The sequence below is a fragment of the Oncorhynchus mykiss genome, chromosome 11 (assembly GCF_013265735.2).
Source record: "Oncorhynchus mykiss isolate Arlee chromosome 11, USDA_OmykA_1.1, whole genome shotgun sequence".
Taxonomy (NCBI): domain Eukaryota; kingdom Metazoa; phylum Chordata; class Actinopteri; order Salmoniformes; family Salmonidae; genus Oncorhynchus; species Oncorhynchus mykiss.
In genome coordinates this window covers 52,102,259-52,126,224 of record NC_048575.1, presented here as the reverse complement: position 1 = coordinate 52,126,224, position 23,966 = coordinate 52,102,259, and the positions used below count along the sequence as shown (strand labels likewise).

At 47.1% G+C, this 23,966-nt stretch overlaps 1 protein-coding gene across 2 annotated transcripts in view; it reads left to right on the top strand.

The window, feature by feature from the left end:
* Window positions 1-23,966, top strand: part of LOC110535057 (zinc finger CCCH domain-containing protein 13) — a 41,988-nt gene that overhangs the window by 5,287 nt on the left and 12,735 nt on the right. Inside the window, exons 3-8 of one of the 2 annotated variants that reach the window (XM_036935742.1) lie at window positions 823-963; window positions 1,195-2,549; window positions 2,653-2,743; window positions 4,027-6,032; window positions 6,093-6,966; window positions 9,318-9,443. In XM_036935742.1, the coding sequence (XP_036791637.1) occupies window positions 823-963; window positions 1,195-2,549; window positions 2,653-2,743; window positions 4,027-6,032; window positions 6,093-6,966; window positions 9,318-9,443 (4,593 nt within the window). The remainder of the gene's footprint in view (window positions 1-822; window positions 964-1,194; window positions 2,550-2,652; window positions 2,744-4,026; window positions 6,033-6,092; window positions 6,967-9,317; window positions 9,444-23,966) is intronic. The other variant, XM_036935743.1, reaches the window with a different exon arrangement.

Below are 23,966 nucleotides of genomic sequence, written 5' to 3'. Positions count from 1 at the left end.
TCAATCTGTTACAGAGTAGCCCAACTCGAGAAGAACATGTGGAATGCATTATGAGATCTGCAGGAACCTATAAAGCAGTCCACCAAAAATATCTGCTTGTTGACATTGTTGCTCTCCCTCTTCTACCCGTACTGGCCATAACCCTTGGGCTCCCGAGTGGCGCAGCGGTCTAAGACATTGCATCTCAGTGCTAGAGGTGTCACTACAGACCCTGGTTCGATTCCAGGCTGTATCACAACCGCCCGTGATTGGGAGTACCATAGGACGGCGCACAATTGACCCATCGTCATCCGGGTTTGGCCGGGTAAGGCCGTCATTGTAAATAAGAACAAATTCTTAACTGACTTGCCTAGTTAAATAAAGGTAAAATAAAATAAGAGGGAACATCTGATTTTACTCAGTGTTTATAGTTATTACATCCCTTATGTATAACCACAACACATCTCTCAAGTGAACAGTTCTCTGATAACCATTCACAACAGGAATCTAGCAAGTTTAGAGCTATTGTTAGTGGGGAGGAGCAAAATATCCTAATTACTCATTGTTTTTCAATGGAATTCCCCTTTTACTGCCATAGGCCAGACCTGTCTTGCATTACCACACTGACTCTATGGAAAATACTCCTAGGAGAGTGAGCCTTCCTGCATCTGCCTCTCTGATACTGTTGTCTGATGCATCTCTGTAATCTTCAGATTACTGTTGATCCTCAAAACAACCACCAGACAGTCATTGAGCTGTCAGGATTTCTGATGTCTCACCTGTAGAAGTAGTCTGAGGTTCACTAGCTATGCTGCCAATGAACTGAACCCTTCCCATATCCAGGGAACTGAACCCTCCAGAGGAGATGGATCTCTCCCTCTCCCCCTGGCTGAGGCCTGCCATACTGATGAATGGCCTCTGTTTAACAGCACATCTGCTTCTAGAGCAGCCAGCCACAACGCTGGGTGCATGACTCCTCCAAAGGTAAAGTCCAGAGTGATGCCCAGATAGAGGAAGTAAAATCTGCCTTGGTTCTCCCATGTTCCTGATGATGTGAAGGCCACAGTCCTAGTACAGTCATTACATTGCATCAGAGAGAGAAGTGGCAGTAGGACTCACTAAGTAGTACACATCATTTATTGGATTATGGTTTTACTGTTAGACGTACAGTTAATGGCCAAGGTTGCTGATAGAGATTTGTACATTTCTCTCTAGGTGTTTTTCACAGGGATGGCTGCACAAGTGGAGGTACAGACTGGGGAGGTGGGAAGGACAGGTGTAGGGGGGCGACTGCACCTCAGCCCTCTGGCTGACTCCAGCAACAAGAGCCTAACAGAGGGCCCATCCAACACCCAGGGCTCCCTCATCATCACTCCAGAGTCCAGTAAGCCTGTCCCTGCACCCAAACCACGGCTCACTCCCAAACCTTTCGCTGTGGAGAAAACCCCCACCATCCGGCCCATACTTGCTCCTAAGCCTAATACCAAGCCCCGACCAGAGCCCACTCGCCCTACTTTTTACAAACCTGACCCTCCCAATGGCCCAAAACCTCAGCAGCCGAACGTTACCAGCAAACACAGGCCAGTGTCGACCAACCACAGCCGTCCTGCTCCTACCTCCTACAAACCCTCTCCCAAGTTGAGCACGGGACAAACCACCAAGCCTGTAGCCCAGCCCTTCAAACCCGCCCCTCTAACACTTGGGGACCACAGCAAACCAACTCCTTCCCAACCGATGGGGCGTCAGAAGCCAGCTGCGGCAGGCTTGTCCCACTCACAAGGCCCTAAGAAACCCCCTTCAGTGGAATGGTCCGGATCCACCAAGCAGGAGAAGGAATGTGGCAAAACAGCATCCAATATCAGAGCTGGAGGAGCCTATTTGACCAGAGCCAAGTCAATGGGCTTCCTCCGTCAGATAGGGCTAGAGGGGGAGGAGAGGAAGAAGGATGAAGGGCCAGAGGTCACAGTTCAACTCCGAACCCAGTCTACAGGCTCCAGGCCTAGACCTGTGTCGGCTATCTTCCTACCCTCTCCCACTCAGGCTGAGTCGTCCACCCCAGCTGATCGCTGGGTTGGGAGACGGCCCCTTTCAGCCGACCTCACCTCCAGGTTTGAGTCCATTGGCCTGTCTCTGCACCGCGGCTCTCCTGCCAAGACTGGCAGCAAGGAAAACAGTCCAGAGGAGGGAGCACTGCTACGGAGGAGAGAGGGGGAGACGGGAGCAGAGGGGACCATTGCTACACCACAGGCCCCAGTCAGCAAGCCTTCAGCCCTAGCACAAGGGAGTGAGAAGAAAAAAGAGGAAGAGAAGGATGAGGGAAAGGGTGGAGGAAGCATTAAGAGACGGATCAGTCTCTTGCTCGATTCTTCTTCTTCCTCTCCTGTGGTTCCTCTCCGTGTTGCTGCCCAAGGACCGGAGTCTTCCTCTCCAGTGCAGCCAGTCCCAGAGGCAGATGCACCACAGGGTGGTGTTAAACAGCGAATCAAGAAGCTAACAGAAGATACTGTTACGCCACCTGCTCAGACCCTGGCTGTTAAACCCCGACCTCTGCCCCCTGACCTGACCAAAAGGTAGGAGCTCCTCACCACCTTCAGTCTGCCTGTCTCTGTCATGTTTATGACTCTCCCATTGTCATTACCGTTCTTGTGGGATGTGTGTGTTTCTCTTCATCAGGTTTGGCTCTGAGAAGTCCACAGACCTCGGCAGTCCCTCTCCTAGTAAGGCGACAGACCGCCATGAGAGTGACACTGATCCTCAAGGGAGGGTAAGAGAGGTTGTGGAATTTGCTTAGATTAATATAGGTGATTTGGTGAAGGACTGCAATGAGCCTTGTGAGAATTTCTCTAACTCCTATGCCAACCAAACAAACCCAGAGGAAACACTGCTGTCTTTAATAGGCCAACAATGAGGTTACAGTTAAATCCTTGGTCCTCAGTGAACAAAGTCAAGTTTTCTATTTTGCTGCAAATATAGAATGAGACCGATTCCAGCAATTTACTAATTTACTGCCCTTAAAGCAAATGATCAGAGTTATGTTAAGTTGATGAATAAACTTAATCAACCAGCGGTCTAAGGCACTGCATCGCAATGCTATAGGTGTCACTACAGACCCGGGTTCGATCCCGGGCTGTATCACAACCGGCCGTGATTGGGAGTCCCATAGGGCGGCGCACAATTGGCCCAGCATCATCCGGGTTAGGGGAGGGTTTGGCCGGGGTAGGCCGTCATTGTAAATAAGAATTTTGTTCTTAACTGACTTGCCTGGTTAAATAAAGGTTAAATAAAAAAAATATGAAACAAACCAGTTAAATGATCTTGATTGAGTTAAGTGAAGTGCCTCTGTTATACCACTGGGAGGACTGGAGTGCTTGTACTGTATGTTCCCCATCTTGTTTTACAGTCACTTTGTTTGATGAGCAACATCTAAAGATGGCTTTGTGAATACAGTATATTCCTTTATTTTAATAGAAAAATAACTTGTTTAGGTTTCTGACATTTAATGTAATGAATATTTAGTAGTTTCTCAGTTTGCCCCTGTAAGCCTGAAATGCCTAAGCAAAATGCCCATTATAAGGATTATATTCCTGGGAAAATTCTGATTTGCATTTCAAGTCTCAAACACTCTGGGCACCATTTATTTTCTCTGAATCAGTCTTTGTCTTGGAGCATACAAGCGAAGAGAACGTCACTGCCACAAAGGTACAAAGAGCTTTGAAATCAAAGCCAGGGCATTAGTCATCTCTGGTGGTTCTTTGTGCGTTATGAAACATGCTGAGAGTGAAGCACTGGGAAAAGGTCAACACAGTGAGGCTTTGATTACCACCTCAGCACCACACCCACTTTCATGGGCCCAACAAAGAGGAGTGGGATCCACTTTCTGCCCAGACACAGTTGCCTCACTCAATCACTTGTCTTTGTATCACCCTCTCTTTTTATCTGTCATTATATAATACTAACAGCAAATAATACTAAGTTCATGATGATCATGCAGACAGTGTCCAGAATCTGAATTAACATGGGCCAACTCTTTGAATGACCTAATTCTAGGGGCAGGACTCAGTCTTCATCTTCAGTGACCAAAGGAAGGTGGATGAACACACCAGAGAGTCCAAAGAGCAGCCAACCCAGACCTTTTCTGACCCCTCAGCTGGAAGTACTGTGGCACAGCGGGGGCTGGAGATTGAGGCCCAGGAGAGCCACCCGAGCAGTGGGGTGCAGACTGTGCGAGCAGCCCTGTTTGAGAATGTGGTGGAGAGACACAGCGTGCTGGTGATGGAGGAGGACAGAGCGCAGAACAACACAAAGAGCTGTCCCAAGAGAAGTGTCTCTCTCAAACTGGGGGATGGAGAGAAAGGCGGCAGCCTGGTCACCTCCCCCTACCGCGAGCCTGTGTCTCCCTCCAGCCCGCTTCGTGTGGAGCACTTGTTTGACACAGTGCACGCGGTGGGAGAGAGGAGAGCCGTTAGTGAGAGTGTCCCCTCGGCACAGCTGGAGGACAAGGCCATGACCCTCCGTTCCAGGCATTCTGAGGGGAACAGGCCAGCTAGGGCTGAGCCAGTGGAGAAGAGACCTGCTCGGGTCCAAGGAGACCTCAGTTCGACTCAGAGGGGAGCACCAGCCTCCCAACATGAACAGGGACCACGCTACCTCAGGGTTGGAGCTCTGCAGAAATGGAATACCTCTGAGGTGGATAGGGGGGCAGAGGTAGAGAAAGGAAGGCAAAGGGAAAGGGAGAGAAAGGAGGAGGAGAAAGAGAGGCAGAGGGAAGCGGAGAGGAGGATGCAAATGGCTGTAGAGAGGGAGAAGCCGAGAGAGCAGGACAGGGAGAGAGAGGAAGTGGCAGCACCGAAGCGTTTGAAAATGCTGGAGGCAGATGAGCAGCCACCCAAACCCAGGGCCACCTACTTTGCTCTGACTGGTCAGATTCAGGAAGTCATATCCCATGGGGATGAGGGAACAGAGAAAGGGGACATGGAAGTGCCCTTTGATTTCTCTGTGATGCCTGGACAATGGGGTTCTCAAGGGAAGGTAAAAAGGAACCCCTCTCTAGTCAAACCTTTTGGTAAAGGCTCCCAAGGTCAAGAACAAGAAGAGGAACTGATGGAGAGGAAGCAAACACAGGAAAGGAAAAGAGAAACGGCATGGGACAGAAAGACCGGGATGGATGAGATGGAAATAGAAAAACAGAAACAAGTTCTTGAGGAAGTAAGAGAATTGGAGAGGGGGAAAGAACGTCAGAGGGAGAGAAAGGAGTTTGAGAGGGAGAAACAGAGACAGCTGGAAATTGAGAGACAGAAACAGTTAGAATATGCTAGAAAGAGAGAGATGGAGAAGCAGAGAGAGTTAGAAAGGGAGAGACAAAATGAGTTGGAAAAGGAGACACAGAGAGAGTTGGAAAGACAGTGTGAGCTGGAGAGGGAGAGACAGTGTGAGCTGGAGAGGGAGAGAGAGTGTGAGCTGGAGAGACAGAAAGAGTTTAAAAGGGAGAGGCAGCGACAGTTCGACTTAGAGAGACAGAAGAAGTTGGAGAGACAGATGGTTGAAGAGTTGGAGGAAATAAAAGAAATGGAAACAAGGCAACTGTTTAGGTTTGAAAAGCAGAAGCAGGCTGAGAGAGAGAGACAACAGCTTCTGGAGCTTGAAAAGCAGATACTGAGAGAGAAGATGGAGAGAGAGGAGCAGGAGAAGATGGGACAGCAAGCAATACAACAGGAGGTAGACCAGGAGAGACAGAGGGAGTTGGAGCGGGAGAGACAGAGGGAGTTGGAGCGGGAGAGACAGAGGGAGTTGGAGCGGGAGAGACAGAGGGAGTTGGAGCGGGAGAGACAGAGGGAGTTGGAGCGGGAGAGACAGAGGGAGTTGGAGCGGGAGAGACAGAGGGAGTTGGAGAGACAGAGGGAGTTGGAGCGGGAGAGACAGAGGGAGTTGGAGCGGGAGAGACAGAGGGAGCTGGAGAGGGAGCTGGAGAGGGAGCTGGAGAGGGAGCTGGAGAAGGAGCTGGAGTTGGAGCGGGAGAGACAGAGGGAGCTGGAGCGGGAGAGACAGAGGGAGCTGGAGAGGGAGCTGGAGCGGGAGAGGGAGCGGGAGAGACAGAGGGAGCGGGAGAGACAGAGGGAGCGGGAGAGTGTAGAAGAATTGGAGATAATAAAGGAGCTGGAGAGAAGACAACTGTTTGAGAAACAGAATGAGAGAGCGAGACAACAGCTTCAAAAGCAGAGACTGAGGGAGAAGATGGAGAAAGAGGAGCAGGAAAATATGAGACAGGTAGCTAGACAACAGGAGGCAGAGAGACAGAGAATCCTGGAGAGACAGAGGAGAGAGAACCAGGAGAGGGGGGTACTGGACTCCTTACCTCTCAGACCTAAAGTGCTGGATCTAGACTCTGTCTCTCTGGGTGACCTGCACTCCAGAGGCAGTCCCCACTCCCCTGGTGCCCGATGGAACCATCCATCTCCCCGGGGAGAGGACCACTACAGGCCTGGCATCCTGGACATAGACTCATTCAGGTCCCAGACCCAGACGCAGCCCTCGCCCACTAGAGAGGTGTTCCCTATTGCTGGCATCAAGGGCTCAGACCCAGGTAGTGGGGTGAGATCCCACACTCCAGAGAGGGAAGTTAGCCGTAGGGTGGGTGCAATGGGGCGACCCAGCCCAGTGTGGGCCCCCTCTCAGCAGGAGCTGTGGGAGCAAAGGCTAGGATTCAATGAGGAATCGGTGGATAGGCCCTTGGCTGGACCAGAACCACCCAAGAAGCCTGCCAATAAACCCAGCCTGGAGCAGCTCCTCCACCGGCAGTTGGACAGGGCCACGGCCCCCATTCTGGTCCCAGAGAGACGCTGGTCTGGTATGCCCAGTGAAGCATCCTTCCCCAGGAGAGAGCCCCACAGCCCTAGGTCCCCCATGGAGCAGACCTGGTTCCCGCAGGACTCAGGGCCCCAGGGGCACAGGGTAGAGGCCAGAGGACAGAGGAGATCTCAAGGCTCCCAGGTAAGAAAAGTATCTTATAGAGAGACCTAGCCTATGTGAGTGAATGGCATCTACAGAGCACAACATTCAGTGAATTCAACCAGTAATAATGGCCAATTAAAAAAGGATCATTGCTTACTTACTCCTTTTAAAAATGTGTATTGTTTTACTGCATTAGGAGAATATCATACTCAGACCTTTCGGCTTTCGCCTTCTGAGTGTAGCTTAAAATCTTACAATCAGGAACGACTTTTGCTTCTAACCAGGTTAGTCATCTGCCAATCTCATCTACCTGTTTCAGGGTTCTCAAACCCAGTTCCTAGAAAGCTACCCTCCTGTAGGTTTTCATTCAAACCCTGTTCCTGGAAAGCTACCCTCCTGTAGGTTTTCATTCAAACTCTGTTCCTGGAAAGCCACCCTCCTGTAGGTTTTCGCTCAAACCCCGGTTGTAACTAACCTGATCCAGCTTATCAACCAGCTAATTATTGGAATCAGTAGCTCTCCAGGAACAGGGTTGGAGTGACAATCTACAGTACGGTAGCTCTCCAGGAACAGGGTTGGAGTGACAATCTACAGTACGGTAGCTCTCCAGGAACAGGGTTGGAGTGACAATCTACAGTACGGTAGCTCTCCAGGAACAGGGTTGGAGAGCCCTGACCTGTATACATGTTACAATCACAAAGAAAGTACAGAATTGTAAGATATGGGAGCGGGCGCAGAAGGCAGTTGGGAGTGTCAGGCGTGAACCGTTCAGTAATCAATTACCTTAGGTGTACTTTATGAGTTAGCCCCACATATTTATGAACAGCTTGGTGTCTTTTGTGGCAAGCTGTCTCATAAATCGTTATAAGGTATACCCAAGTAAGCGGACACCTAAGGAAATTAAGTTGATTCTTTAATGGTTCATTAATGGTTCATGATTCATAAATTGATTCTTTAATGGTTCCTGATACTTTTGGCCATGTAGTGTGTGTGTGACTTTCAACATGGCACCGTTATAGGATGCCACCTTTCCAACAAGTCAGTTTGTCAAATTTCTGCCCTGCTAGAGCTGTCCCGGTCAATTCTAAGTCCTGTTATTGTGAAGTGGAAACATCTAGAAGCAACAATGGCTCATCCGCAAAGTGGTAGGCCACACAAGCTCACAGAACAGGTCCGGCGAGAGCTGAAGCGTGTAGCGCGTAAAAATCATCTGTCCTCGGTTGCAACACTGCCAAATTCCAAACTACCTCTGGAAGCAATATCAGCACAATAACTGTTCCCGCGGGAGCTTCATGAAATGGGTTTTCATGGCCGAGCAGCTGCACACAAGCTTAAGCTCGACATGCGCAATGCCAAGGTCTGTTGAAGTGGTGTAAAGCTCGCCGCCTTTGGACTCTGGAGCAGTGGAAACCTGTTCTCTGGAGTGATGAATCGCACTTCAGTCGCTGGCAGTCCGACGGAAGAAACTAGGTTTGGCGGATGCTAGGACAATGCTACCTGCCCCAATGCATAGTGCCAACTGTAAAGTTTGGTGGAATATCGATAATTGTCTGGGGCTGTTATTCATGGTTCAGGCTAGGCCCCTTAGTTCCAGTGAAGGGGAATCTCAACGCTATGGCATACAATGACATTCTAGACAATTCTGTGGCAACACTTTGGGTAAGGCCCTTTCCTGTTTCAGCATGGCAATGCCCCCGTGCACAAAGCGCGGTCCATGCAGAAATGGTTTGTCGGGATTGGTGTGGAAGAACTTGACTGGCCTGCGCAGAGCCCTGACCTCAACCCCATCGAACAACTTTGTGATGAATTGGAACTCCGACTGCAAGCCAGGCCTAATCGACCAACATCAGTGCCTGACCTTGTGGCTGAATGGAAGCAAGTCCCTTCAGAAAGGTTCCAACAAATAAATAGTTGAAAGCCTTTCCAGCAGACTAGAGGCTGTTATAGCAGCAAAGGGGGACCAGCTCCATATTAATGCTAATGATTTTGGAATGAGATGTTTGACGGGCAGGTGTCTACATACCTTTGGCCATGTAGTGTACTCTCAATTGTCTTCCGTGCCCACTTCCATATCCTATAATTCTGTATGTTTTGTGTGATTGTAACATGTAGACCAGAGAAGCCATCCCTGATTGGTAAATGACTAACTACCCTGATTAGAAGCACCTGAACGGTGCTCACATGTGTTACCTAGAAAAGTTGTTCCTGATTCTAAGATTTGAACCTGCACACTGAAGGTAAAAGCCAAAACATCGGTGTGTGTTGTTCTCCTAATGCACTAAAATAATCTTTGTGTGCAGACCCATCTCCCTTTTTACCTATGTGAATATAACCAGAACAAGGGCTTTCGTGTAAACATTCTATTTAATTCTACTATCCCTGTGTCTTAGGAGCTGAACCGGATGAGGTCCCGCAGTGTGTCCCGTCGATCGGCCCCGTCTGAGAGTGCTGTGGAGGGGAGCCTGTCCAGGATGAGGAGCAGGAGTGCACATAGAGAGAGGGACCGACAGAGCTGGGTGAGTCATGATGCTCTGTTTCCATGCACACGGGTATAAACACACACAATCCCCAAATTTCTGACTCAAAGCTGGATGAGTTTCAGAAATGAGCTTCTGCTACAGTGATATTACACTGCTTCAACATGGTAACGATTGGAGCCCCCTCGGTTCTATGTTTAATCAATGTTTCCTTTCGAGCTGATTCTCACAGAAGGCCCCAGTTATTTGGGAAAAAATAAGCTTGTATATAACTTCAGTTGCTGGGTTTGTTGGTTGGTTGTGTGTGTGTGTTTTGTTACAGTAGGGTGGAGTAGGAATGCAGTTAGTTCACTGGGAGAGTTGAGTGCTATGTGGAGCACTGGGAGTAATGAGTTGATGAGTAATGTGAAAGGCATGGTCTCACTCATCTCCACCCTCTTTCACCTCACATAGCAGAGAAATTGAGGCCAGATATGTTCTCAGGTCTGTAATTCAGGATTGTCATTAGCTAATACATGCATGTACTGCTCACTTTGACAGCATCCTGTTTGCATAGCTGAAGGAAAGCTATGCTGTGAAATTGGCTGTAGTGATATTGATATTACTTTTATTTAAAGCTACAATATGAAACTTTTTGCGTGACCCACAAAATTCACATAAAAATTTGAGTTATAGATCTGTCATTCTCATTGAAAGCAAGTCTAAGAAGCGGTAGATGTGTTCTATGTGCGCTATTTCTATGCTTCACGTTTTAAGTTGGGTTTTTCCGTCTAACTTTCGGTTTTGTACACTAGCTTCAAATAGCTGAAAATACAATATTTTTGGTTATGGAAAATATATCATACAGCGGTGTAGATGGCACAATGATTCTCTACACTTTACTTGCTTGTTTTGTCACATAAACTGAAAATAGGCGACCTATTGGAATTTTAGCAACCAGGAAATGGCGTAGCGACTTCTGCGTAGTGTATCTTTTAAAAGGATCGGACCCTTTTTTTCTTCTCAATTTTCACCTAAAATGACATACCCAACTCTAACTTCCTGTAGCTCAGGACCTGTAGCAAGGATATGGATATTCTTGATACCATTTGAAGGGAAACACTTTGAAGTTTGGAAATGTGAAATTAATGTAGCAGAATAACACATTAGATCTGATAATACAAAGAAGAAAAAAACATGTTTTTTTATGCAAGAGAAAGGCCAATATATGACTTAGATTTGACAATTTAGATTTGACACTAGATGGCAGCAGTGTATGTACAAAGTTTTAGACTGATTCAATAAACCATTGCATTTCTGTTCAAAATGTTGTATCAAGACTGCCCAAATGTGCCTAATTTGGTTTATTAATACATTTTCATTTTTAATCCAAGCTTTCTGCCCATATCAGATATGTCTGTGTCCTGGGAAATGTTCTTGTTACTTACAACTTCATGCTAATCACACTAGCCTACATTAGCTAAACCATCCCGCTGGGGGGGGACACTGGTCCTGTAGAGGTTTTAAGCACCTGTCTACATATCAGAATGTGCTACAAAGGATTCCATCCAGAACCAAAACAAGTTTATATCAGCCCAAGTGTAAATGGCTGAAAGGGAAATGTTTATAAGCATACCAATATATTCATTAGATCAGAAGAAAATGAATGGGGGAACAAATTTGGCTTTGATTTGATAAGGCACAGCTGCCATCCCAGTGTTACTCCATGATGAGTTTTTGCGTGTGTTTCTGTCACCACCTGCTGGTCTGTGGTTGTTGTGTAATACAATATGTTTAGAGCCTGAGTGGTGCAATTACCACAGGGTTTCCTTGAGCCGGTAATAGCCGGCGTTTGGCCGTTATTTGTATTATGATTTTTTTATTAAAAGAAATGTCATCGGGAGAAGAAAAAATCCCATTTGCAAATGTTTTATTTTTTTGCCTCTTTATTGATGGAAATACCAGCGTATGTAAATACATATGACTGGTCATGCTTATTGGTCTATAGGTTCATTTGCATAATTTAGGGGAATTAAATTGGGGCGTGTGTACAGTATATTCGTTATGTATCTTATTTATCACACACATACAGAGCCTTTAAGCGGAAAATCTGTCAGACAGCGTGAAAACTGCTGCTACAGCATCTCAAACAGCAAATACACAGGCAACGGAAGGCAGGTTTCATCAGCACCTCACACAGCATAGGCAATGGAAGGCAGGCTTCATCAGCACATTACACAGCATAGGGAACGGAAGGCAGGCTTCATCAGCACCTCACACAGCATAGGCAACGGAAGGCAGGTTTCATCAGCACCTCACACAGCATAGGCAATGGAAGGCAGGCTTCATCAGCACATTACACAGCATAGGGAACGGAAGGCAGGCTTCATCAGCACCTCACACAGCATAGGCAACGGAAGGCAGGTTTCATCAGCACCTCACACAGCATAGGCAACGGAAGGCAGGCTTCATCAGCACATTACACAGCATAGGCAACGGAAGGCAGGTTTCATCAGCACCTCACACAGCATAGGCAATGGAAGGCAGGCTTCATCAGCACATTACACAGCATAGGGAACGGAAGGCAGGCTTCATCAGCACCTCACACAGCATAGGCAACGGAAGGCAGGTTTCATCAGCACCTCACACAGCATAGGCAACGGAAGGCAGGTTTCATCAGCACCTCACACAGCATAGGCAATGGAAGGCAGGCTTCATCAGCACATTACACAGCATAGGGAACGGAAGGCAGGTTTCATCAGCACCTCACACAGCATAGGCAACGGAAGGCAGGCTTCATCAGCACATTACACAGCATAGGGAACGGAAGGCAGGCTTCATCAGCACCTCAGACAGCATAGGGAACGGAAGGCAGGTTTCATCAGCACCTCACACAGCATAGGCAACGGAAGGCAGGCTTCATCAGCACATTACACAGCATAGGGAACGGAAGGCAGGCTTCATCAGCACCTCAGACAGCATAGGGAACGGAAGGCAGGCTTCATCAGCACCTCACACAGCATAGACAACGGAAGGCAGGTTTCATCAGCACCTCACACAGCATAGGCAATGGAAGGCAGGCTTCATCAGCACATTACACAGCATAGGGAACGGAAGGCATGCTTCATCAGCACCTCACACAGCATAGGCAACGGAAGGCAGGCTTCATCAGCACATCACACAGCATAGACAACGGAAGGCAGGTTTCATCAGCACCTCACACAGCATAGGCAATGGAAGGCAGGCTTCATCAGCACATTACACAGCATAGGGAACGGAAGGCATGCTTCATCAGCACCTCACACAGCATAGGCAACGGAAGGCAGGCTTCATCAGCACATCACACAGCATAGACAACGGAAGGCAGGTTTCATCAGCACCTCACACAGCATAGACAACGGAAGGCAGGCTTCATCAGCACCTCACACAGCATAGACAACGGAAGGCAGGCTTCATCCACACCTCACACAGCATAGACAACGGAAGGCAGGTTTCATCAGCGCATTACACAGCATAGACAACGGAAGGCAGGCCTCATCAGTGCATTACACAGCATAGACAACGGAAGGCAGGCTTCATCCACACCTCACACAGCATAGACAACGGAAGGCAGGTTTCATCAGCGCATTACACAGCATAGACAACGGAAGGCAGGCTTCATCCACACCTCACACAGCATAGGCAACGGAAGACAGGTTTCATCAGCACCTCACACAGCATAGACAACGGAAGGCAGGCTTCATCCACACCTCACACAGCATAGGCAACGGAAGACAGGTTTCATCAGCACATTACACAGCATAGACAACGGAAGGCAGGCTTCATCAGCACCTCACACAGCATAGACAACGGAAGGCAGGTTTCATCAGCACCTCACACAGCATAGACAACGGAAGGCAGGCTTCATCAGCACCTCACACAGCATAGACAACGAAAGGCAGGCTTCATCAGCACCTCACACAGCATAGACAACGAAAGGCAGGCTTCATCAGCACCTCACACAGCATAGACAACGGAAGGCAAGCTTCATAAGCACCTCACACAGCATAGACAACGGAAGGCAGGCTTCATCAGCACCTCACACAGCATAGACAACGGAAGGCAGGCTTCATCAGCACATTACACAGCATAGACAACGGAAGGCAGGCTTCATCAGCACATTACACAGCATAGACAACGGAAGGCAGGTTTCATCAGCACCTCACACAGCATAGACAACGGAAGGCAAGCTTCATGAGCACATTACACAGCATAGGCAACGGAAAGCAGGCTTCATCCGCACCTCACACAGCATAGACAACGGAAGGCAGGTTTCCATCAGCACCTCACACAGCATAGACAACGGAAGGCAGGCTTCATCAGCGCATTACACAGCATAGACAACGGAAGGCAGGCTTCATCAGCCCATTACACAGCATAGGCAACGGAAAGCAGGCTTCATCAGCACCTCACACAGCATAGACAACTGAAGGCAGGTTTCATCAGCACCTCACACAGCATAGACAACGGAAGGCAGGCTTCATCCGCACCTCACACATCATAGACAACGGAAGGCAGGCTTCATCCGCACCTCACACAGCGTAGACAACGGAAGGCAGGCTTCATCCGCACCTCACACAGCATAGACAACGGAAGGCAGGCTTCATCAGCGCATTACACAGCATAGACAACGGAAGGCAGGTTTCATCAGCACCTCACACAGCATAGACAACGGAAGGCAGGCTTCATCAGCGCATTACACAGCATAGACAACGGAAGACAGGCTTCATCAGGGCATTACACAGCATAGACAACGGAAGGCAGGCTTCATCAGCACCTCACACAGCATAGGCAACGGAAGGCAAGCTTCATAAGCACCTCACACAGCATAGACAACGGAAGGCAGGCTTCATCAGCACCTCACACAGCATAGGCAACGGAAGGTAGGCTTCATCAGCACCTCACACAGCATAGGCAACGGAGGGCAGGCTTCATCAGCGCATTACACAGCACTTTGCAATGAGCTGGACGCAGTATGCATTTTGAAAACACACTTAATTGTTTAAAACCTGAACGTTTTACTACATATTATGAGGCATGTCTTACCTTGCTTTAAAGTAGCCAGGCTAAAATCAATTATTTTATACAAGCTTTCTTTGGTTGCTTAGTTGTTGCATATTAGATCTCCCTTCTTTCTAACAGATATTTTCATCTCTGTCACATGAAACCGTTTGCATGTGGTGTGCTTTTGACAACAGTGTTTTCCAGCTAATTGCATTATGGAATGAACATCCATCCGCGTGTAGCCTACTGCATTGTGTGGATTGCTACGCTTATAATGTGAAAAAATAATAGTTTGAACATTTTAAGCTAAACATTCTGATCTGGCTCATTTTGCTTTTTAATTATTATTTTCTTTTTTATGTAGCGTACTGGTTCTATGAATTTGGAATGCTCGTCCACAACTGTCCCAGATTCTGTTTGGAATTGAGTATTTCTTTCTTAACAAGCTGACCAATAGAATAGATACATTTCTCTATTATGGGGGATAGTAGATTGCCATTGGCTCCTGATTTAGCTGTTTGTTACTCTTCTTGTTGCCGGAGGGAAAGTAAATATGGACAGTTATTCTAACATCTTCAATGTGCACATCAGAATTCGGTAAGAAGGACCGCACATCGTTGCATCCTCGACTTGCATGTTCTGTGAAGGCATTTACATTTGATTTCTGTCATTCTGAGCACCGTAGGTGGACGCCCTAATTAGGTTATACACCCAATCAATGTACTGGCAAATTTCTCAAATGTCCAGTAAATTCTAATGTTGCCAGTCAAATGTCAGACGCCACATTTTCTCAATGGAAACCCTGGGATTCTAGTGTTTAATTGTGTAGAGCAACTGGAGACGCCAGTGTGAAATACCTGGTCTAGACTGAATTACTGACATAAGGTGTAGGTGTTTTATATCATTTCAGTTTAGGGGAACAAGGGGATTCATTTAAAGATGGGAAATTCCTTTTCTATCAGCACGTGTTAATGACTTGCTGTTGTGATTAGTGTTTTTCTGTATCAGTATGGAGGTTAGGCCTGGTATGAGAGTGCACTATGGGAAATGTGTCTATCTCTCATGAGATCACACTGGGATGATCACATCATTACTAATGCCATGGTTAGAGAGGGCAGAGGAAGTGAAGAGGGGTAAAGACAGACAGATGGTCGCCGGGCTCAGAGACATGGTGTACTACATGAGGCTGTCCTGCTGTCTGAGGCTTCTACACTGGCTGTGGGTAAGTGATGGGAGATCGTTAATCAGAGCAAGGAAGCAAGTAGGGCTATGAATTGCCAAGGACCGACCTCACAATACGATATTATCATGATACTTAGGTGCCGAAATATGTATTGAGATTCAATACTGCCATTTTCTGTTGTTGAAATTTGATGTTCCAAATATATTTCTCACTATGTCTGCAGCAGAGGGACAAGAGACAGCATGAGAAAGGGAGTTTATCAGTCATGGAAATAAAAGTGGTGAAAACATGTTGGCTCATTGTTTAAAAAGATGCCGGAGAACAAGCTATAACAGCGTTTTGGCACTGGTAGTGTTGACTAGCTAGCAAAAAAAACAATGATAATTGGAGTCCAAGTATCAATATTAAAATAATAATTGCGAAATGTAAGTGTATTGATCCCCCATCACTAGAAGCAAGGGAGAGGACAGACTAAAAGAGGCCTTCGTATAGCTAGGAATGTGTGGCTACTGGCTATTATATGTCTGAACAAAGCACGTTATATTAGCCCTATATATGCTTTGTCACGGTGGCTGGTTGTGCAAGTGTGACTTCATCATAAAAAAAACTGGGTGATGCATATTTGAGTCATATTTTTTGCTGGACAATTATTAGCATTTTCGTTCCTGCTGTAAAAACGTTTTCTCCGTAGTCAGTTGGGTTTGATGAAACTTGAGTCTATGTTTTTTGTGGAGAGAAGTGTGATTTTCTAGCTATAGAATGGTTCAAGGAGGGTAGCTTTAGATCAATGTTCCTCAGAACTATTCTCCAGACGCCCACCAGAGGGCACAGTTTGAGGTGCCACGGTTGTCTTGCAGAGTATATCTTACATACCAAGGCTTAACTCAGAGAGATGACTCTGGTAGGTACGATGGAGTTCTGAAAGGGGAAAGGAGAGACTCTGATCTGACATGCAGTTTGCATGAGTCAGGGAGCCATTTGTTAGGCAAACTCTCTGACACGCTGTCATGATTCCTCTCTTTAACCATGAGCTCACTGTGCAGACTGGCTGGCTGACTGGCTGACAGCCACAGTCTCAGCTCTCACACACAGCCACACCTGTCTCATCCCCTCTCTCTCTCTCGCTCTCTCTCAGGCATGCATTCTCTATCTATTTAAAGGTATAGGCTAAACAACATAAACATTCACTCATGAACTTGAACTCTTAGTTCCTATCACACACACACGTTCCCATTCCCTCCTGTCTTCCCACCCCTTCCGCCCTGTGCCGAGTGCTGACTATGCCTGTGAGAATTCTCTCTGGCACTGCAAGCAGAAACAGGCAAGAGAAACAGAGCACTGCAGAACATATATCACCCTCCTGCACTGCAAATCCGGGCCCTCCCTCCCTCTCTCCACTCCTCCCTTCCTCCCTCCCTCCCTCTCTCCACTCCTCCCTCCCTCTCTCCACTCCTCCCTCCCTCCCTCCCTCTCTCCACTCCTCCCTCCCTCTCTCCACTCCTCCCTCCCTCTCTGCCTCCTCTCTCCCCTCCCTCACTTAGTTCACAAAGGTTTCTCCTTGAGCGTGAGTCCTGCAGCGCTGGGGACTAGGAGCAAGAGACTGACGCATTTGTTCTCCACCTGCCCGTACCTGCAGGGGAAGAGGAACCAGAGGGCGCTGGTCTCGTTTTGTCTCTTACGGATTCAACATTAGCGTCACAATCTCCTCTCCTGTTTGTGCTTCTATACCCACGGCTCTGCTGTTGGTGTGCTGGGTACTCAGCGGGAATAGGAATGAGTACAGCTCTCCCTCAGTCTGCCTGACACCAGCTGTTCTCTTCTGGACTGTAGTTTTCCTGTAAGTTTTCCACCAGGAAGACGACAGCAGCGTGGATACCATGGGAGAGGTATATTCATGGATTGTCTTCCTCTGTGATTCCGGACGTGTCAGAGCGACGGCTTCAGGACCCCGCTGTCAGGTTTGACGTATGAGGGGTATGTGTGTGAGATTTTGTAGTTGCTACTGAGGGTGACCATCAGTATGTGGCTGGGAAGAACCTGTTTGCAGACGGTGCAGTAGTAGATCTACTGTGACTGGAGTCTCTACCAGCTGGGGAACTGTAGAACAGATTTTATATACCATTTTGGGTTCCCCGCTACATAGTCTTGCCCTTCTGTATAACTGTGTATGGAAATAGGCATCTCACAGAACAGACAGCTTAAATAGAATTCACCTTAGCCTGAGATTCTAGGGCCATTGCTGCAGATGATGGACTGAAATGGAGCCATGACGGCACCAGTGGGATTCGACAGCACAGAGGCTCACTGAGAAGCACCGAGGGACAGTGACGCTGGACTGCGAGTCTGTAGCCGGAGCCAAGTGCTGCATTGCTGCATGTTTTTGGAGACACTAGGCCGTCTGACTGGCTGTGCCATCTCTTCCAAACAGCCCAGCTACTGCAACATTAACCTAGCTACGCACCTCAGCAGTATCCAGGACACCAGCTCTGAACCTGGACATCTATCTGGCTCAAGGATTCTCCCTTGACCATATTAACACACTGGACTGCTACTGGACCTCCGCCTGACTGAGCGCTCTGTCCAGACTTCATTCTGCAACGTTGGTCCTTTAGTGATCTGATCTAAACTGAGATGGAGTACCTGGGGGACAAGTTGTCGGTGGCCCAGTCCCAGGTGTCTGGGTGGATGGGGAATGTACGCCGCTCCCTGCAGGGGGCGCTCAGCGTGGTGTCCAGTGCGGTGGAACGTGGGGGCAGGGGTGCCGAGGACAGCCCTGGTGGCTTCAAGAGGGCCAACTCGTTACGTTCTCTGGCCTCTCGCAGCCGGGACTCTTTCCGCAGGTTCTCTCTGCGCAGCCAGCAGCGCCTGTCCCTACGCAGGCGTCCTGGGAGCAGCACCCCCAACACTCCCACCGCAGTAAGACACACTTTGTTTACACCCCCCCACCCCCCCATCAATCCCTCTCACCACCAAATGGTCTCCCGTCAGTCACTACACATTCCAAGCACCTCAAACTTGTCGAGGCCTTCTCTATTTGTGTGTTTTGTGTCTTTGTCTATTTGTGTTGCCATGTGATCTCTCTCTCTGATCCTGATAGTTCCTGAATGTTCTGCTTTTGTTCAGTGCTCATCCCCCTCTGCGCCTCAACTGCTTGTCTCTCTCCTCCTCTGATACCATCTTTGACATAACACTAACCTTAGTCTGTATGTCTGCTCCATAGCTCCCACTCCAGCAGTGTCACTGGCTCCTTAGGTCATAGTTTACTGTGGGCTGGAGTTGGGTTTCTCCCCGACCCTCACTTCTAAACTATGGTCTGTTTTTACCCTTTACACTCGTGGGAATTGGCCTATATTGATAGGGCTAAATTTAAATGTTTCTTACAGAAGAAATATGATAATCATATGCATAAATATGGTATCAATTGAAAGGGAACAGTTTTGAGATTATGGGGCAATTATTAGACCAAAGTTCAGGACACAATAGTTCACCTGATATGAGACTGATTCCAAACATTACACTGTTGATTTTGTGCATTTTACATTTACTGTACTTTCTGCCACGTTTGTTGATAAGCAAATCTTAAAATATTCTGGATAAATTTAGTAACATAAGAATGTTCCTGAAAGAATGTGGTGTAGGTGCAACATAAGACAAAATAATAACAAGGGTTTGTCTGAGAGGACTAACTGCTCTCTCCAAAGTGTGCACAGTTCCTGAGTCACTTCCATGTCCTTTGATGACTCAAAGAAGAGTCTTCAACTAGAAAGGTGTTTTTAGAGCTCTCCTAGCTGTGGCGTTGAGGAACTAGAGCGAACACACTTGTAGTTGTTTTATTTGGAACACAACCCTGCATCCCCGCCTCACACAATTACTGTTTTTTACGCAATCCAAAACTGACCATTATGAATTGCCATTTGGGTCAGGTGGTCATCATTTCTAAGTTTATTATATTGCCAACATGACTGGCTAAGTTATAAAATACAATCTTACAGTGTTAGACTTTCACAGGGCAGTTCAGAGAAGCAGATAGTAATTTTAGTGATCATAGAATGGAGTCATGAGTGCATTCAGATGAGTGGTCCACAGCTCATTTTCTACACAATAGAGAAACACAGAAACACATTCTGTTCTGAACAACTCAGGGTTGTACTAGATGACGCCATGTCATCTTGTAACTGTACATCAGAGATCATAAACGTTAACACTGTATATGACGTGAGTTTTATATGGGAATGTAAAGTGCAGATTTGGACTCACAGAGGTTTGGCTTGCTTGTATGATATCAAAGTGGTATTTATTATAATCCTCAACATCTCGTCTTTCAAAATACATCGATTTCTCATAATTTACAACATTTTCTGTTGTATTTGGCGCATGTGACAAATAAAATGTGATTTGATTTGAACTTGGCACGGTGCTCAAGTTCAGATCGTCTGTCACTCAGGAGCCCCCTAAGGCACTGCATCGCAGTGCTAGAGGCGTCACTACAGACTCTGGTTCGATTCCAGTCTGTATCACAACCGGCCGTGATTGGGAGTCCCATAGGGCGGCACACAATTGGCCCAGTGTTGTCCGGGTTACGGTTTGGCCGGGTTAGGCAGTCATTGTAAATAAGAATTTGTTCTTAAGCCTTGTTAAATAAAGTTTAAATAAAAAAAGTTGTGATACAGTTTGATTGCATTTTATGTAAGATGTACAGATTAGTCCTAGCTTGATTGTGTGTCACTGAACAGGAGAATCAGTGTGTGCTGCCTGTGAGGAGAGGTTGTGATGAATGGTCAGAGCACTGAGGCCAGTGAGATGTGGAGAGAAAGAACCAGGGGGGTGGAGGTGGGGCTGCTGGGATGGATGGTGCATTTGCACAATTAAGGGCTGCAGTACTGCTGGGTCCTGTTTGGCCCAGTTGGTAGAGCATGGCGCTTGTGGGTTCTATGCACTCAATACTGTAAGTCGCTCTGGATAAGAGCATCTGCTAAAAATGACTTAATTTTTTTTTTTTTTGAAAAAGCTGTCCCCCCCCTCCACAGCATCTAATGCCCAGAAAGTCCACACACCTGTACCCTCACGTCCTAATCAGTTGCAACGCATAAACGAAACCCCACAGACACGGCAGCCCTTTACCGATTCACTCTCTCGGTCTCGTACGTGTGTCCTTTTTAGCTGGAGCCTGTGTAGTTGTCCGTACAGTACCGGAGAGTCAGCTGGTGGATCATCCAGATACCTCTAATAGGCCCTGGTCTCCCTCAGGCTGACCTGAACCCACCACCTCTCCGTCTGGACCCAGTCCTCTAACCTGCAGCCTGTATCAGCCAGGCCTGGTCTTAAAGTGATACTTTGGGGTACCATTTTTTTTGTGTCTCTTTGTCATGTATGAAGTAAGTTAGGGGTCGTTTTGCCAGCCAATGCTACAGATAGCATAATGACTGGAAGTCCATGGTAACGCCTGTTAGCAATTGCAGTAACGCCTGTTAGCAATTGCAGTAACGCCTGTTAGCAATTGCAGTAACGCCTGTTAGCAATTGCGCTAACGCTTGTTAGCAACTTCTTTCAACTGCACACAGAGACATAAAAATGATATCCACAAGTTCATCTGACTCTGGGGAAGTAGATTAAGGGCCTCTGCCAAAATCCCAAAGTATCCCTATAAAAGTTCTTAAACCAAGTCATTCAGGTTTTACTAACATTCTGTTGTGCTCTATATTCTCAGCATTGCACTTATGTAATAATGACCGAACTAAATACCCTAAACATGTCCTTTTCAGTTCTCTATCAGAGGTCAGTGTTTTGGTAGCTCTGTAAAATGTGACTGGAGTGCTGCTCTGTTGTTGACAGGGGATTAGTGCTCATGGGATCTGTAGTCATGTTAGGATAGCTGCAGAGGGTCGTCATTGACCAGTCTGTCAATGAGGAGTGTGTTAACTGTTCAACATTCCTACCCAGAGGGGTTGGAGCAGGAGAGTGGGGCTGGTGTGATGTGTGTTCGTGTTGGGTTCATTGTACCTGCACTAACTAACCGGCCTGCTCTGTTGTCTGCTTCCAGGCAGCATGACCATATGTTAAATGTGTTGGAGCTGCACAGCACTTCCTCATTCATAGAGAATTGTGAATGGCCATTATACGTGACAGAGATGAACTGTTCTTTTCCAGTTTGCATTAAGGAACTAGATTCATAACATGTCCAACTCACTAGGCCTTCAGTTTTATTTTACCAGGTTGGATTGAGATTAAAAATCTTTTTTTACATTTTATTAGAGACCTGGCCAAATTACCAGAACAAAGTTTCATACAAAGGCACATTTACAACATAAAACACTACAGTTTAAAAACATGAATTTGCACATTGACCAGACAAGATGCTTTGGATAGGTTTGGTGTATTTAGGGGTCAGAACATTGAAAGTCCCCCCACTTCATTGTCCACCATAGTTTCTACCCAGTCTTTAAAGTCAATTTCATGTCCTTTTGTAGCTCGTTCCAAAGCACAGTCAGCAAAATAGTCATGTGAGCTTAGGTGAAAATTGTCATTTGTCTGCTGGACAAAATGGGCTATATCCTATTTTCAGCACATCAACCCAAAGTTGTCATTTTGGATGAAATTAAGAGAGTGGGTGTTATAATTAACTAGCCTACATTTACATGATTGATGAAAGGTCTCTCAGGTCATGTTGATGTCTGTGATGGTGTAATCGTGGCAGGCTGTTATTATTCAGAGCTGTGATGTCTGTTTGGTCTAACTTTCCAAGGTGCCGCAAATTCTTTAGCCACATGTCAGATTGACTGACATTCTCCCTTGGTGGTCAGCCCTTTCTCTCCTTCCATTCATCCGCTCATTGTTCTGTCGTTTCCCTTGACGCACCCTTCCTGTCCACAGATGGGGGGGGCGGGGGGGCCAAGGGCTCATGTTAAGGAAAAGTATGCTTCACTACCATTCCGATTTCAAAATCGCAGCCAGAAAGAAACCTATTTACCAGATAAGGTGCCTGGCAAGCCTGCTCTGTCCTTGTATCCAGTAGATTGTTGATAGCAGAGCCGACACCCTCACATTGTCAATACTGAAGGGCTTTCAGCAGCACTAGTAGTCAGCCAGTCCATGCTATTTCTTAACCCTCTCAGTCTTGCTGCTATTGTTTGGTTGACAGGTAACAGGGTAGCCTCGGGAGTGGCAAACACTAAGTGAGGGTGTGTTTGGGTGTGTTCATCCACGTACACTGTGGATATGGTAGGTGTTCACGGAATTTAGATTACAGGAGATTTTCTTATTGAATGGTACATGCTTAGTCCTGTGCATTAGCTGTGTTCACAGACCCTTAGGGCTGAAATTCATTATATTATAAAGGGGTTTTATGAAGTGTGACTTTTTTTTGTTGACATATCAGAAATAATTCCTGCCTCAGACAAGACATGACAAGGTCTCTACTTTGTTGCTATTGTTACTCCTCTTTTTCTCAATAAAGGCCTCGAGTCGATAAAGGTAGCTGTGCTGGAGCACTGAACCAACCTGGTCTGTTTGAAAGGCTAAGCATGTATCTGGACTAACCTGCCTGTTTAAGTGTCATGTGACCAGCATGTTCAAACCCATGGTTGGAACTGGAACTCTAATACTTGTTTAACAGCTAAAGACAGATTTGGCCCTGAGAGATCACGGTGTGGATTTGAAAACCAGCCTATGCTGTGATGTGGAGAGGACTCCTATTTAGGGCTGTTAAACCTGGAGAGGAGGAAGTACACTGCTTTCTCAGATGGAGGGATTTTCTCACTGTTCACCCTGACCTTCTTTCTTCCTGTCAGGAAAGGCATTGATGATGAATGACATCCTGTACTGTTGGTTTCTCTCGCTCGCTATTTCTCTCCATTTCTCCCTCTCTCTCTCTGGCCCTCGCGCTCACTCTCGTGCAGTGACAAGAAACAAAACCCCTATTACATTTCCTTCTATCATTCTCCTTAGACAGCCTATTGTGTTGTGGTGCAACAGTGCATCTGTATAACACGATGCAATGGAAGTCAATAGAGATCATGCAAGTTCAGCGAGATTTCTCTGCTTGTGCATGTGTGCGTGCGCTCACAGTCTTGAATGCATACACAGGAGGAGTGAGTGGTATTAGGACAGTGTGCCCTCTGTAGCATCCTCATTAAAAGAGAGACGGTTCAGTAGATAGCAAACGCACAGTGGCTCACCAGTCTCTGTCCCTGTCGCTATGAGCTCATCCCATTACCTCTCATTATCCTGCTCACCCACTGTAGGTCTGGCCATAGCCACACAATACATGGTTATCAGGACCAGCACCTCACTCACCGACACAGCTGGCCAATTGTCTGTTACTGTAGGCTGGGTGGGCTTCAACCAAGATCCAATAAGAA